General features: G+C 48.8%; 1 protein-coding gene across 2 annotated transcripts in view; it reads left to right on the forward strand.

The window, feature by feature from the left end:
• Positions 1-14,984, forward strand: part of COL9A3 (collagen type IX alpha 3 chain) — a 39,435-nt gene that overhangs the window by 13,537 nt on the left and 10,914 nt on the right. For both annotated transcript variants that reach the window (XM_063349759.1, XM_063349760.1), the window contains 17 exons: positions 68-91; positions 606-659; positions 1,333-1,386; positions 2,142-2,183; positions 3,565-3,621; positions 5,309-5,362; positions 5,845-5,898; positions 6,441-6,494; positions 7,190-7,243; positions 8,383-8,436; positions 8,843-8,896; positions 9,206-9,259; positions 9,885-9,938; positions 10,882-10,926; positions 11,399-11,452; positions 11,779-11,832; positions 14,737-14,790. In XM_063349759.1, coding sequence (XP_063205829.1) covers positions 68-91; positions 606-659; positions 1,333-1,386; positions 2,142-2,183; positions 3,565-3,621; positions 5,309-5,362; positions 5,845-5,898; positions 6,441-6,494; positions 7,190-7,243; positions 8,383-8,436; positions 8,843-8,896; positions 9,206-9,259; positions 9,885-9,938; positions 10,882-10,926; positions 11,399-11,452; positions 11,779-11,832; positions 14,737-14,790 — 870 coding nt within the window. The remainder of the gene's footprint in view (positions 1-67; positions 92-605; positions 660-1,332; positions 1,387-2,141; positions 2,184-3,564; positions 3,622-5,308; positions 5,363-5,844; positions 5,899-6,440; positions 6,495-7,189; positions 7,244-8,382; positions 8,437-8,842; positions 8,897-9,205; positions 9,260-9,884; positions 9,939-10,881; positions 10,927-11,398; positions 11,453-11,778; positions 11,833-14,736; positions 14,791-14,984) is intronic.

Below are 14,984 nucleotides of genomic sequence, written 5' to 3' on the forward strand. Positions count from 1 at the left end.
AAGGTTTGCGTTTCTTCCTGTATGTTCAGTTTCTAACATCTTTTATTGTTTTAAATGTTGTTTCCAGGGCAAAGGACTACCAGGACCTCCGGTAAGTAATGAGGCTCTTGTTCAAAAAAGAGGTTTAAATTATTATATGAATGTTACTGGATACACTGAGTGTTACAAACCCACCCCAGGCCTTGAGTCCCTCTCCTGTGCCGGGGAGGGGGATGTGGAGTCCTGCAGGTCAGCAGCCTTCTGGGTTTTTTATGCTCACCCTCACCCCAGGGCAGCTGGCACTGATGTCAGTTCAAGGCATGGCAGCCTTGGAATCGCTGGAAACGACCAATTGGACAGCTTTTGTTTGGTGGGTTCCTGGGGCATCTCAGAGGGGGTGTCAGAGGGGTGCAGGTGTTGGCAACATGTGATGATGACATGAGTGTGCTCCCTGGGAAGGTGGAGCAAAAAGGAAGGTGTGCATGGGTAAACCGGTGGTCTGGATGGGGATTGGGTTCCTCAGGGGGATTAGACAAACAAGTACAGCCAGACTGTTTGTTTGCCCCTGGGCTTTGGCAGCTGTGCGAGGTCACCATGGGTGTAAGGCTCTTCTCTCTGTTCAACAGGGGCCTCCAGGACCCAGTGGGCTCCCAGGTGGAAATGGATTTCGGGGTCCTCCTGTGAGTTTCTCCTACCGTTTGATCCTCATTTACTGAACATGCCACAACCACAGAAGAATGAGGTTAATTTCTGGCCTCTTACCCCATTCTGGAAGTGTGACGCACAAGACACTACAAGCTCTACAAATGCCCATGGGCAATGCTATTCCTTGTATCAGCTTGTGTAGGGTCACCCCAGTCAACCAGTGCAATGCCAAAGATGTGCAACCGCTTGCAGCCGTATCTTCCTTTACCAACTATGAGTAAGGACAAAAGAGCAGCCAATGTCAGGAGAACAGAGGTCAGCTACCGACTGGCACGTACTTTCGGCATCCTCAAAAGAAGCTACTGAACAGAATGGGCCTGATCTGAGGCAGCCCGTTCTGCAGAAATATACCATTGGTTTTGGGTGCCCACAGTTCCACCGGAGGGTACAGAGACAGTGGAAGCAGGGATGCAGGTGCAGGGATATGTTCTTCTGTCCTAATCCCTGTGCTTCCAGGTGCATCTGCTGTTCTCTTTGCACTCATAGAAGCCTCTGCAGAAAGAAGGGTGCAGCTTAGTCCCATTAGAGATATCTTGCCCCACATTCCCAAATATGCAATGGTATTTGGTAGCCACGCTTCCTCTCACTTTCCGTTTTCATTTAAATGATTAAGTAAGGGGAATTCTGACTATTTTTCACTCTTTTTAGGGACCTTTTGGTCTGCCAGGATTCCCAGGGCCTCCTGGACCACCTGGACCTCCCGTAAGTTGAGACTTGCAAATAAATGTGAGAAAATTCCCGTGGGGAGTCCAGAATTTTCTTCTTGCTGCCCAAACGTGTGCGTTTTATTTGCTGCCATTGCCTTGAGGACTCCCTTTCCAGGCTGTTTCAGCAGGCCATAAACGCTGTGCCCCAAGGAGAGCAGTGACTCCTCACTGGCTGCGCTTCAGCGTGTCGATTATCTCCTGTTAATTGGCTGTGCTGTGTGGGGGGAGGAACCCAGTGATATCCAGGCTTTGTGGCACAGACAGATCACGGGGTGGGCTTTCTGGTCTCTCAAGGTTTATCTGGTTGATTGGATCATGATGTGTTCTTGTAGGGCCTGCAAGGGGGGCTGGAAACCAGCACGTCTCTGCTTTGGGTTTGCTGTGGTATCTCTGGAGGGTTGGAGGGATACGGGGGTCTTTCCCAGGGAACTTCCCTGGCCCAAAGGAGGGCCAGGCTCAAATTGCTCAAATTCTGAAATCGCCGCCTTCATCACCTAAGGCTCAGGGCTCTTCCCCAAGCTCTTCTGTGCATCTCCAGAAGATAATTCCACCCCTGACGTGTCTGTTTTGAGGACCGTTGCTGCTCGTAACGTTCTGGGTTCGGGGGGCTGCATTGTACGCTGTGGGGCTGAGTATCTGCCTCGTGCTGACCCAGCCGAGCTGGGGCTCTAAAGGGCATTTTCTAGAAATTGTATTTCCTCCCGGTGTTTGCCTTGATGCATTTAAAAGACCGCGTTTCATGAATTGCAGGGTCTTCCAGGCACCTTTCCCGATGGCAGTGTGGACCTTCAGGTAGGTTTTCCTTTGTGTAGCATGAAAATATTTGTTGGTTTAATCCTTGATGTGACTTTTTGTTGGCATACTTGGGTGACTGTCGGACCGTTTAACGTGCACCGTTCAGACCTGCGGACGTGGGTATAAACTGCCGTATCGCAGAACGCGTCAGCGTTGCGTGTGTCTTTACAAGACTGAAATGTTCTTTCAAGGCGGTAGATGATGCTAGCGCTGATTTTCTTCCTTGGCCTTTGCTTTCCAAAATGCAGGTTTTGCACACATTTTTTTTCATTTACAAAACAACTTCAGCATTTGGTAAATGACAACAGCTTTTCACGCATCTGCTTCCAATCCTGCTTTGCAAGAGAAAAGGTCGTGCGTGTTGCACTGTTTATTTCCATGGATGGTGGCACTGGGTTCCTATGGGCATATGCTTTGCTTAGATTTCCTTCCTTATGAGAAAGTCTCGATTCCTTTCTTTCAGGGGAATGAAAGGAGCGTTAAGTCCGTGAACGATGGAAGTGACGTTCCCAGATTTCACAGCTGTTGTTGTGACAGTATCTTTGCTTTTCTAATTGGCGTGCCCCAGAAAAGCTCAGAGTCAGTTTAGACTGCCTTCTGGCAAGTCACGTGGAAGTTAATAGAAAATGATACTATTTCTGCAAGTTTAATTTAAGTTACCCTGTGGAATATACTAGAAAATTAAATTTCTGCTACAGAGATGTTGCCTGAGGTTTTATTAAAAGAAAAAACAAACAAATGAAAGAAAAGCTGCAGAAGACAATCTCGTTCCCTATTTAGAATTTTTAGACTACGGCTTTTTAAGTCCCCATTAAATTTCCGTGCATGTTCTGATTTGTTCCCAGTCAAACCAGAGCTCCCACCAGGGGCTCACCCACCCCTAGTCATCTGCAGGTACCAGCTCACTGGTATTGGGGTTAATTTTTTTATAGGTCCCCTTCTGATAAACTCTAATGCTTGTCCTTGTTTCGGCTAGGTGAGTTGTCTAATGGAAATCAATACGCGTCAAGGAATGCACAGAATTAAATATGTTCCTAACAATTTACAAGATACCCGTCCAGCGTCACGGGGAGCTGTGGTTCTCCAGCATTACGGGCTGCGGGCCACTGCCAGCCTTCAGAATTTCTCCCAGCCCGTGCTCAAAGTGAAGCAAACCACTCATAAATCATTTTTTTTGTGGGTTACTGGGGGCCTGACCTGTTTAGGGCCCTCGGCCGTAGGGAAATGCCAGTGAATATATGATGCTATGAATGAATTAGATTTAGTGAATTTAGCCAAAACCCACAGGACCTTTTCACCTCTCCCCAGTCCCGAGACCAGCCTCCCTGGCTGCGCCGTCTGTACTCCATGAACCAAAGCGTGTTTCTGTTCCTTGCAGTGCCCAGCTCTGTGCCCGCCGGGTCCTCCAGGTCCCCCGGGGATGCCAGGGTTCAAGGTAAGAAAAATACCACCAGATACAAGGGTCTGTCTCCTCCTAAAATAAATACCGCGATGAACCCCTGGGATTAGGGTGTTTTATATACAGTGCACATCTGTTGGCTCCACACCCCCCCGAACCAGCCATGCGCTTGCCTGGGTTTATGCTGCCAAAACGGGAAACCCCGACACAGCCAAATATGAGACAAGAGGAGGATGGAGGGCGCGATCCTGCCCTCTTTGCATGCTGTTCCCACATCCATAGCAAGAGCTGCTCTGCCACGGAGCTCAATCCTGCGAAGCGTGCGAGCGCTCTCCCTTCTCCTTCAGCAAGGAGCTTCACATCCTCAGGTCCCTGCCTGCGCTTACGGGCGCGTTGCTTTGTGCCTCCATCCCTTGCAGGACTGCAGTCTGTCTTGGAAGATTTAACTGCCGCCTTTTATTCCTACAAATGAAATTTAACCCTTTGCCTAGGACAAGCATAAAGATTAAAACAGCACGCAAGCCTTGCCAGGCGCAGCTGGTGACCAGGAGCAGGCGGAGCGCAGCGGCTCAGGGCTGCCTCGGGAGCGATGGGCTGCCTCTCCAGGCTTCAGAGAGCTGTAAAAATCTCACCGGGTCTTAAATTGTGCTCACGGACCCGGTACACAGAGAGATACACGTTTTACTGGAGCAAGACATAACTTCCATGACTAAGTACAATTTAGTTGTCACTTTATACCCAGTGTAGCACCAGGCAGCTCTCTGTTTATGTCGTTTGATTCTGGTACATAAATTCTAGGTTGCAACCCTCAGGAGACCTTGCTCAGTGATCAAACAGCTCCTTCTCTGTCCCCTCTATGATTCACAGGAACTCTGTGCAGTAGGTCACACTCCAGCAGTGAACTGAAATAATAAGTTACTCAAGTTATTTTAGCAGGATTTAGCAAGAGTTGGCAATGGATGGACCATCTCCTGGGAAACGCTCTCAGTTCCTCATGATCTGACCTTTTGCAGGTCTGTTTGGTCTCTGAGCTGAGTCATAAATATCGTTAGAAATACACAATGTTTAGGGTAAAGCTATTCAAAATTCATAGCTTATGAAATGGAAAAACCTGTGAAGGTCTCCAATTATGATGCAAATGATGCACAGGACCTCTTGCGTGGTGAGGAATAGCATCTGCCACGGCTGAAATTAGTTCTGGGTCTCTCCCACAACAGTAGGAAGGGAGCCAAGAAGCAAATTGTATCTGAGTTTATATAAAAGATTTCCATGGGACATGGAGTTCATTGCAAGCTGGATGATGCAGACATTAAAGATGACTTAAACAAAAAGGGAGGTTAAAGATGCGGAATGGGGTTTTCAGAAGCGTCTCAGCCCCATTTTCAAAAGTAATGGGGGCTGAGTTCTGGTCCCTGACCTGTAATTGAGAATTGCGTGTGGAGACCCACAGCGTCGTCTTACTGCGTGACACTCCTGAAAACTGAATCTGGGCATTTCCTGAAACTAGATCAATTCTGACGCAATGGTACCTAACGCAGGAATGATGCATGGCTAATTAACCCCAGAAGTGACCTCCATTCACGCGTTTCCGGCACGTCTATAGATTATTTTCCCAGTAAGTCATTTGTGTTGTGGGAGTTTAGGTCTTACAGCTGTCTCACAAAACTCAAATTTTGAAACAAGACTGTACTGGAATGTGAATAATTGGAGCTCTTGCTTCTAGGGACACACTGGTCACAAAGGAGAACCTGGTGAAATAGGAAAAGAAGGAGAAAAGGTAAACTTCAATTTAAAGGGGGTGGGGGAGGATTTTTCTCTTTAAAAGCAGCGTAACATATAGGTTTTTTTCAATAAGACACGGAGAAATGAGGCAATTAACTGAATAACAAGAAGTTACTATGACTGAAGTGCACTGGCTTCCATTGCTCTGCATGTATGACTGTGTGCTAATGCTTCAAGAAAATCCGTCTTCCCAGTAATCATCGTGTTCAGATCAGTGCAATAAGTTAGTACCTGTTGTTTCACATCAGGGATGTCAGCTCAGGAAAAAAAGTCCTGCATTAATCATGCAGGTAAATTCCTGACTGGTGAAGTGTTCTTGCATGTAGAAGAAGTTGCCTATGAAGTAGAAGCCAATTCTGAAGCAGAAATCTGAGTGGGATGGAGTTCAAGGAGAAATAAGATGGGAAGGTCCCTGGCTTTGGGTTGGCAGGCTCATGCTATCTCACCCTTTGTTTAATTATTTTTTTCCTCTCCCAGGGCAACCCTGGCCCTCCCGGTCCTCCAGGCATCCCCGGCAGCGTTGGCCTGCAGGTAACACCTTCTCTTCAGACCAGTTCCCATGACCTTTTTACCGTGAAACTCAATGGTGCCATCAATCATCTCGCGTGACACAAACAGCTCTTGCCTCGGCATAATCACAGGTGTCAAAGTTGATGCTGGTGAAAAAACAAATCGCGCCGGTTTCACTGAGCTTTAATTCAGGTCCTGCTTTTTTGGCACCTCGCCTGGGCTGAGACATCCCAGCGATAGCCACGGTCTTGCTGGTACTCCAGGAGAGCCCTGGGCAGGTTTTGGGTGGATCTGAGGCCGAGCTCTGGGCTGGCTGGGCAGCCTGGCAGGGGGGCTGGGGACAGCAGGACTCCGAGTGCCTCTCTGCATGGGGTGTCTCCAGTGGCACTTGCTCAGAGGTCATCACCGGGAAAATGTCTTGTTTCTGCATCAGAAGGCTGAGCTTCCTGCCGCTCTTCACTGTTTCTTAATGCTTTCTGTGTTGATGAGTGGCTACATCATGCTGTTCTGCTGTTTTATGTTTAACAGTGATTGGGTTTTAATTGATTTGTTTTCTTAATTAGGGCCCAAGAGGACTAAGAGGCCTCCCTGGTCCAATGGGTCCAGCTGGTGACAGAGTAAGAAAAACCTTCTGATTTTTTTTATTTTTTTTTTTCTCTCTCCACCACCTATTTTTCTCGTGCAAGGTCCAGGTGGCATTTGTCCTTACCGGAGACCACTGGGGAACTTGTAAAGATGCGAAGTGCAGGCTCTTTCCTGCACCTCCCCAAGCAGAACAACCTTCCAAAGGCGGGAGGAGTCTACATAGATGAGGGATTGACGGAATTGAGGGATTGAGAAATGTTTCGTGAACATTTCACTTTCTGTTCGGTCTCTTTACAAGAAAAAGCCAAAGAACCGCTGGTGGACAAAGATTTTCAGGACGTGAAGAGTCTCCTCGGTGAGAACAGGGTTAATCTCCAGCTCATCGTGGCTTTGGACTTTTGCCGAAGTCCCTTGACCATTGCCCTAGAGGCTGTGAATGGCTTTGAATTTGATAAAGGCATGCGTTTATTTAGGAACAAGTGTGCTATCAAGATAGCGAGGCCAGAATAGTGTGTGTCACAGAGATAACGGTGGGGAGATCCAGAGTGAAAACCTGCGTGTTCAGAGGGGGATCTTTTGCAAGGCTGTATTGCAGGCTAGCAAGAACTACGGGGTGTCTCGCCAGGGCTGTGTGTTTTCTTCGACTGCGGTATAAGGTGGGGATACTGTTACTTCACCCTCTGCCAACCACAGCATTACAACGATGTATTATTATTATTCTTTGCAGGGTGACATCGGTTTCAGAGGGCCACCTGGAATGCCAGGACCTCCAGGGAAAGCCGTATGTATCTACTTCTCACCATCTCTATGGCCCTGCCTTCCACGACCAAAGCCTAAAGCTTTTGTTCCTCCTGCACTACGCTCTTTGCTGCCAGGGGACAGGAGGGCTGTGCTGACCGTCTCCATCAGATTATTCCCTTTGCCTTTTTCCCTCCAGTTAGAGAAATGTTATTTCACCTGACCCAGATCTCATGATGTCTTTCCCTCCATTGTGCCCCATGCCAGATTAAGTCCACCACATTTCCATCGCGCTCTGTTCTTCGCTGCTCTTCCCTGAGCGTCAGCAGCTGTGGGCAAGCACTTGAGAGGGGCATCTGTGTTCTTCTTGGGAAGGAGGGTTTTGAAGAAGAATCAGTAAGCGCTATCCTGAGCTGACGTCCTTTGAGTCTGGTCTCAGTGCCCGCAGCTCACAAGGACGTCTGCTACAAGCAGAAATGGTTGTGTGTATTAAAGCCCTCATCCTTCTGCAGAGCTCGGGGGTGAAGTGTAGGAGAACTCTGAACCGCACGTTACCCGTGGGCAATGCCTTGTACCCTCCTCACCACGCCCAAATATGAGACCAGAGCTGCACCTGCGGCATTATGGCCTCTCTAAGAGCATTTTCCACTGGCCTGCCACCCACTCTCTCCTTAGTGTGGATAATATGACGTCTGCTTTACAGCAGACACCTTCGCCTGCCTACACCAGCCAACACACCACGATGTGCATTGACCCCGGGGCAGCACCACCTCTGGGGTCCCCTCCCCAGTCTCTGCAGTTCTAGAAGAAATTCACCTGAACCAAAATAAAATGAGGTCTGCCAAACATTTAATTACGCCAAGCAGGATCTAGGCAGTAAATATTAAAGTTTTTCTCCTACCCCGTGTCTGGTTAAAGAAAATGCTTCATTAAGCGAAGGGGAAGATGGTCTGTCTCTGCCCCGAGGGGTTGTTGGCAAAGTCCCTGCTGCGATTCATCTGCGTGTCAGGAATTACAGAGTGTAACTGAGAAAGTACAGCCGAGCTCCTACGGGAATGTGTACCCTCACGCCTCTGCTGATGCCACCAAACAGCACAAAAAACCTTCATCATTTACACCCTTGAAACGTTGGTCTTTGTCGCTGTGTGAAGATGCTTAATGACTTTTCCTCCTCTGTCACAGGGAGACCAAGGAACCAAAGGACCTCAAGGATTCCAGGGGCCCAAAGGTGATACTGTAAGTGCAGTAAAACACCCGTCTGCTCAAATTTTGTACGTGACATTCAAAGGAGTCTGTTTCACAGGTTTATTATGGCTTGTCCCCCCTTTATTTGAAAGGGATGAAAGTATTCCTCTCAAAAATGAGATGTTTAAGTCTTATTAAAGATGCCCAAGTGCTTCTTACACTCCAGAGCACGGGGATGAGATCTTACATCTCCATCCCTTGAAACGACCAAGAATTTTCCCAGCATTGGGCCAGTTTTCTGGTGTGTCCTAAAAGAACCGCCATACCTACAAGAACAGGACAGGAGCCAGCACAAACTGAATGAAACGTCCCCACAGACTTTGAGTATTATCTTTGTTGACTAATTGTTCCTAAGGGTTGTGTCCTGAATAACACAGAATTTATTGATGATTTCTAGGGTAGACCTGGACCAAAAGGAAACCCGGGGGCTCGTGGACTCATAGGAGAACCTGTAAGTCAATTAAATAGGATGCAAGTCTCACTGTTGTCTTGCTTGTGGATGGTGAGATAAAACATGATAGGAGAAATCTTGCGTTTTACAGTCTTTGCTGTCAAACTTCTGCTCTGTGGGTCTGTGTAACCTTCAGCATAATCCTGGTTGGACCAGACCCAGTTGTACTGCTGTTGGTGAAAAATCTCCCCGTCCCCCAGTACAACTGGAGTTGGACCCGTTGCCAGAAGGTTCTTTGGTGTGAAAAACCTATTTTGCAAACCGCAGTATCTGCTTCACGACCTTAACCTGTGTTGTGCGTGGTTGCAGGGCATGCCTGGCAAGGATGGACGAGATGGAGCTCCTGGACTCGATGGTGAGAAGGTTTGTAAAGTCCTACTTAAACACTGCAGGAAAGATTTCCGTTGGTGTCCTGTGTGTGTTGCAAAGCTCTGGTGCCTGTCAAGAAAGAGCATGGCTGGAAAGCTTTTGCTTCTAAAGAGTTTTCCATTAGCGTAACTAGTGAAGGAGAGAAGTTGCTTCTGTTAATTAATCCCAAGGAAATTCCCTAAAGAAAAAAGATGTATGTATGGGCCGTGCACATATGATCTAAACTCAGCTGTGTCCCTACGCTTAGCGGTTCCTGTTGGCTGACTCTAGGCCTTCAGAGACGCCTTTTGAGAGCTGGTGACAGAGGCATCTGTTTATTTTAATTGCCTGCAGACAAAGTGCTGTCAGGTACTAGTTGCCTGGTTTTTGAATGGGGATCCCGCTGGAACATGGACCACGTGGTGCCAAGGAGGGCTGGGAGCTGCAAGGGGACTAGGGAAGGACCTGGGGGCTCTGGGCACCCAGTGGGTGTCCGCCTTCTGTAGACACAACAGGTTCTTGGTCTTGCACATGTGGGGAGGGAGAAGATGACAAATGCCTGTCTGGGGATGTGTCCCCTACCTGTGTCAGACCATTTTCCAGTACCAGAGGGTCCCTCCTAACCTCTCGATATCCACAGGGTGATGCGGCTCGCATGGGTGCTCCTGGAGAGAAGGGACCCAACGGACTGCCTGTGAGTATGGCAGCAGGACCCGTCGCCTTCGGGGCGGTGCAGCAGCTCGGGCTGCCTACAGAGACCCTTCCTGGGGAGAGGGGGGGCCGCTTTGCCTATTGTCTCACAAGGGGACCCATTTAAACCAAGAGGGAATGCCTTTTTCCCACCATTCAAACAGGGGAGCTGTGTACAAGATAGAACGGAAAACATCCCGAGTAGCACCAGATACTAATACAGTAATACCCTGGCTTCTGGCCGCTCTGGCTCCGTTTAAAATTTAAATTTGAGGGGGGTTTTCTCTTTCACATCCCAGTGACTTGCGTCCCTTATGCGGGGAGGTAAGATCTGGGATACAAGTGACCGTAATTGAACAATACCCTGAGCTCTGTCCTCACCTCACCAGTGTTCATTGGCAAAACGTTTCATTTTGCAATGCACACAGGCTGCCCAGAGAGGTGGTGGAGTCTCCGTCTCCGGAGACATCCCAACCCCGCCTGGAGGCGTTCCTGTGCCACCTGCTCCAGGTGACCCTGCTCTGGCAGGGGGTTGGACAGGGTGATCTCCAGAGGTCCCTGCCAACCCTATGATTCTGTGATCTCTCCAGCCTTCCAGCCATTTAAATAGGGGTAAAGTATGGCTTTCTTCCCGTCTTGCAGAATATTTTGAACACCCCTGGAGAGAGGTTTCTGCTGTGCAGAATGTTGCTGCCGTTGCTCTATTTGTATATTCCTCCTCTTTGCTCTAATTGTCAAGGATTAGTGTACGTAGAGCTGCTAGTGCAGTCAGCAAGAGGGAAATTGAAGCCATAATTTTCACGGTGAAAGCTGCAGAAATGTAAATCCTCCATTGCTTCAAGCAAGTGTTGCTCCTTGTGTGTCAAATCAGACCAGAATAACAAACCTAGTAACTCCACTGCTTCTGATATTGCTTTAATTTCGGGCTTGGGTTTTATTTTTTTCAGGGGCTGCCTGGAAGAGCAGGTCTTAAAGGCTCAAAGGGTGAACCAGTAAGTGAACCTAATGGTGGGTTCTGGTGGGGAAGCTACTAAACTTGGTACCCGCATCATTGCTCTTGTTAATCCTCATGCGTGAGAGAGCGCTGCAGGAAGGCGCTTCTTCCTGCATCGAGGTGATGCAAAAATGAATTAAATTGGTGTGTCCTGAGCATCCCTCCCAAAGAGCATCCCTGTCTCGCTCAGTCTGAGATGGGATACGGTGGCACTGCCCTGGGGCTGGCAGCCCTCACTGCTCCCGGGACAGGACGTCTGTACAGCTCATCTGTTCTTTAAATGTCCGTGAAATGTCTTTAAATGTCCGTGAAACATTTTTTAAATGTCCGTTCTTTAGAATTTTCTCTTCTTGGTCTTAAAAATGCAAAGGTTTAAAGCTGCTTTTATTTCCTGATCCAGGTTTTAACTCTCTCCTCTGTTCATTCTCTGCAGTCGTGCCCTAACCGAGTGTTTGCTCTCCCCCCTGCAGGGCAGTCCTGGAGAGATGGGAGCGGCGGGTCCCTCTGGAGAGCCAGGCATCCCTGTACGTATCCCCATCGTTTACGCTTATCGTGAGATTTGCTGAGCGTGTTTTAAACCGAGCTGCGAAGCTGGAGCTCGCATGCTGCTTCCCTGCACAAATAAAGCTTTCAGGAAGGCGATAGGTGCCGTGCTGCCTGTAACACGCCGCGATGGGCGCTCCCGGCCGGCCCCACGCAAGCGGGGCTTGTGGATGGGGCAGCAGGGCAGGGAGTTTGGGATTAAAATAGCCTGAGATCCAGGCATACGTTCTGGCTCTGCAGTGGGTTGGGAAGGGTGGATTCATAGCTCCTAAATGACTTCGGTGACTGACTTTGGTGTTATTGCCAGGGCGACGTTGGTGTTCCTGGTGAGAGAGGCCTGCCGGGACCCAGAGGAGCAACTGTAAGTACAACACTGCTGGGAAATCAAATAGCTACCAAAGTCGAGTTCAGTACCTGGGATTACTCTCTGGATAAAATAAAAGGCCGTGTTTTCTCCTGGCATTGCCCCTGGGGAGTTTTGGCAGCGGAGGAATTACTCCCCCAGAAACGGGTCAGATCCCGCTCTCCCTGACAGCTGGGTGCAAATGCAAAGCGGTTCCTCCCGTTTCATTTGGCAAAGAAAGCTGCAGTTGTCCGAGAGGTTTGTGGAGCTGCTACAGTCAGGCAGGAGAGACCGGACACTCCGCAGTTCCCTGACTGGGCACTGATAATCAGGTTCACCTTGTGCTGAACGCGAGTCATTAATGAAGCAAAACTCCCATTAAGTTATTGCAACGTACATTCCCACCAGCTTATGGAACGTGAAATCCTTCCCGTTCCCCTGTCGCTTTCCTTGGAGCAGTAGAAGTTCACCGCAAAACCTGAAGCCGTACAAGCAGCAAAGCGGGAAAGCCTGGACGTCGTCAGGGTGAAACGACAGGGGCTTGAAAAGTGTTAAAAAGTTTTAGACCCGTTGGGAGTCTCTTGCCTTTCTCGCACGTAGTTGCGTGCTTTTCCCAACTGCTGGAAAATGTCCGTACGGCGGGTGCAACGCCAGAAGAGTCTCCGGGTGGGGAATCTCTTCAGACGTTTCCTTCTCCCAGCCAGTACCGCGGCAGGGCTCACACCAGGGACCCTGTCGGTGTGAGCCCCTGGGAGATAAACCCCACACACAGCTCTGGCGGTTTTCACTTTTACTCTGTGAACTGACGACTTTTTGAAACTTTGGGGTTAGAAACTGCTGAGGTCCCCAGCGGGGCATCTTGTTCCCACTTTCATTGCATTCCCTGCGTCATCTCGGAGCCTGAGAAATAAAAAGCACCAGGAGTGGCAGTGCAAACCTGAAAATCACTGCATGGCTACCTGTCGTGTCCCTCCTCGACAGCAGTGATAATAATAAATGGTATCAGGATGATACCAACTTGGTTTTGTTCACACTATGAAAAAAGCTTGGATACCGTTTATTTTGTCACTCCCCAGCTAGTGTTGCCGTTGTGGTTGGACCTGACCTTCCAGTGGTTTTGTTGGGCTTTTTTCTTTTCTGTTTTTTTGGTTCCCCCCCCCCCCATCTCTCAATCTCATTTTGAAATCCAGCAGCGAGTCTAACAGCATTTCTGGTGTTGTGCCGCTTGCAAGAAATGGAACAGTACGATGATTTATTGTTCGTGAGCAGCTGCTGTTTAAACTTCCACGGAGAGGGAAATCAGCCTTAGAAATAGACTAGACTATTAATATTTGTTTTTACGTCGGCAATTTTTCATCAAAATAGCTGGCCCCGCAAAAGGTGTCACGTTACTATAGAGAAATCAAATGCAGTTGAGTTAATCGCGTTGGTGCTGACCTCTGGCCCGGGCGCAACAGCGGATGAACCCGTGTTTATTTCTAACCTGGATTTCTAATTTCTGATTTGTGTTATTAGAGTCCTAATTTATATGAAATAGCGTTAAAGTAATCTGCGAGCTGCAGGCTTGTCTAGCGTTAAGGCTGTTTGGCTCAAAACAATTTGGCTTTCTTTATTACAGCAAACCAAGGGTTTCTCCCCGCGCGCAGGCGGTCAGGTTCTATCAGGTCCCACCACTTTTAAAGGCGCCGGCACAGCAGGGTCATTTTGGGTGCAATTTAACATAACTTTCCTAGAGCTCTGCATTTATAGTTCTCAAAGTTCCTCACCGAATTACCAGCAGAAGTCAGAAGTGGAAACAGAACGGCGGTTCTCCAGCGTGATCTCAGCAGTTCGGCTCCTGGCCCTGGGCAGAGCCTGGTTCAGCGCAGGGTGGCGGCGGTGCCCGCCTCGAGCCAGGCAGGGATAAGGGCGACCGGTTGGCATCGTCCGTTGGGTCACGCATCGCACGAGGATTTCCTCTTCATGACGACCAGAAAAAAAATGTTAGGAGACAGCGGGTGTGTTCAGATCCCAGGGAGAACTTGTAGGGCTAACGATGAGGGGAAAAAAGCTCAAGGAAAGAAGAGAGATGCCGTTTAACACAGGCGCCCCCGCGCTGCAATCCAGAAGGCGGCGGGTTCCTCAGACGGCCCGTGCGGAGCCATCCTCTGCCTGCAGCGGCCGGTTGGGAGTTCATTTACGTCCCCTAATTCTACACCCAGCAGAGGCGGCTGTGAAAGGAGACAAAGCCGAAGTCCCACCTTGTAACAGGAGTTTGCCTAAGGCATCGATTTCAAGAGGATGCTTTACGAAATGGGATTTAGATGCCTAAATTACTTAGGGCTTTTTTCGCCCAAGATCTTTATCGCATGTGTGATTTTTCTCAGTAGAAAGCAATAGAGACTCCTAATGGTAATGCTCTAATGTTCGTGTTCTGCCCAGTGAGCCGGGCTCTTAACAGCACCTGCACTAACCGCATAAGATGCTTTTTCTGTATTGCAAGTTCAAAGTTTGTCCAAGAAAGTGGACACAGTTGCCTTTTTTCGTGGCCGAGAGCATGCAGCACATGTTTTACAGTAGCTTCTTGCAGAACTGGATCAATTAAAAGCGTAATATTGGGTTATCAGATCCCCTTTAATGTATATGGTCTGTGCTCTGTCATGCCTCCACCTTTTGCTGTCACTGATCTTTACTGCTTATGAGTATGATCTGTCATTAAGCATTAATATTTATAAATAAGCATTTCTGTTAATAATAATATTAAGGAAGCTCAGTAAACACTGAGCACGGTTTCGCGGTGGCTCATCAGGTCCATCAGCGATGCCACCGCGTGCCGCGGTGCAGAACCGCCTGCTCTCCCTGTTAGACATGAGTTGAATCACACAAATAACTTCCCTGGTCCCGAATTTTCTCCTTGCCAAAGCTTTTCTTTCTCTTTTTCAGGGCCCGCTTGGTCTTCAGGGCCCCATGGGAGCCCCCGGTGTCAGAGGTTTCCAGGTGGGTGCCGACAGGGGGAGTTTAAGGTGCGTCACGTTCTGTCAGGCCACTGTTCTCTGCAAAGCTCTGGCCAGAGAAGCGCGTGATGGCAACAAGCGATGGGAAGAAACGTCTTTCCACTTGCCAGACCCAGACTGACACTTTTATTAACACAGTACGGTAGAAAAAGCACAAGGCTGGATAAGCTGCCTGCC

This window comes from Chroicocephalus ridibundus, chromosome 12, assembly GCF_963924245.1.
Source record: "Chroicocephalus ridibundus chromosome 12, bChrRid1.1, whole genome shotgun sequence".
NCBI lineage: Eukaryota > Metazoa > Chordata > Aves > Charadriiformes > Laridae > Chroicocephalus > Chroicocephalus ridibundus.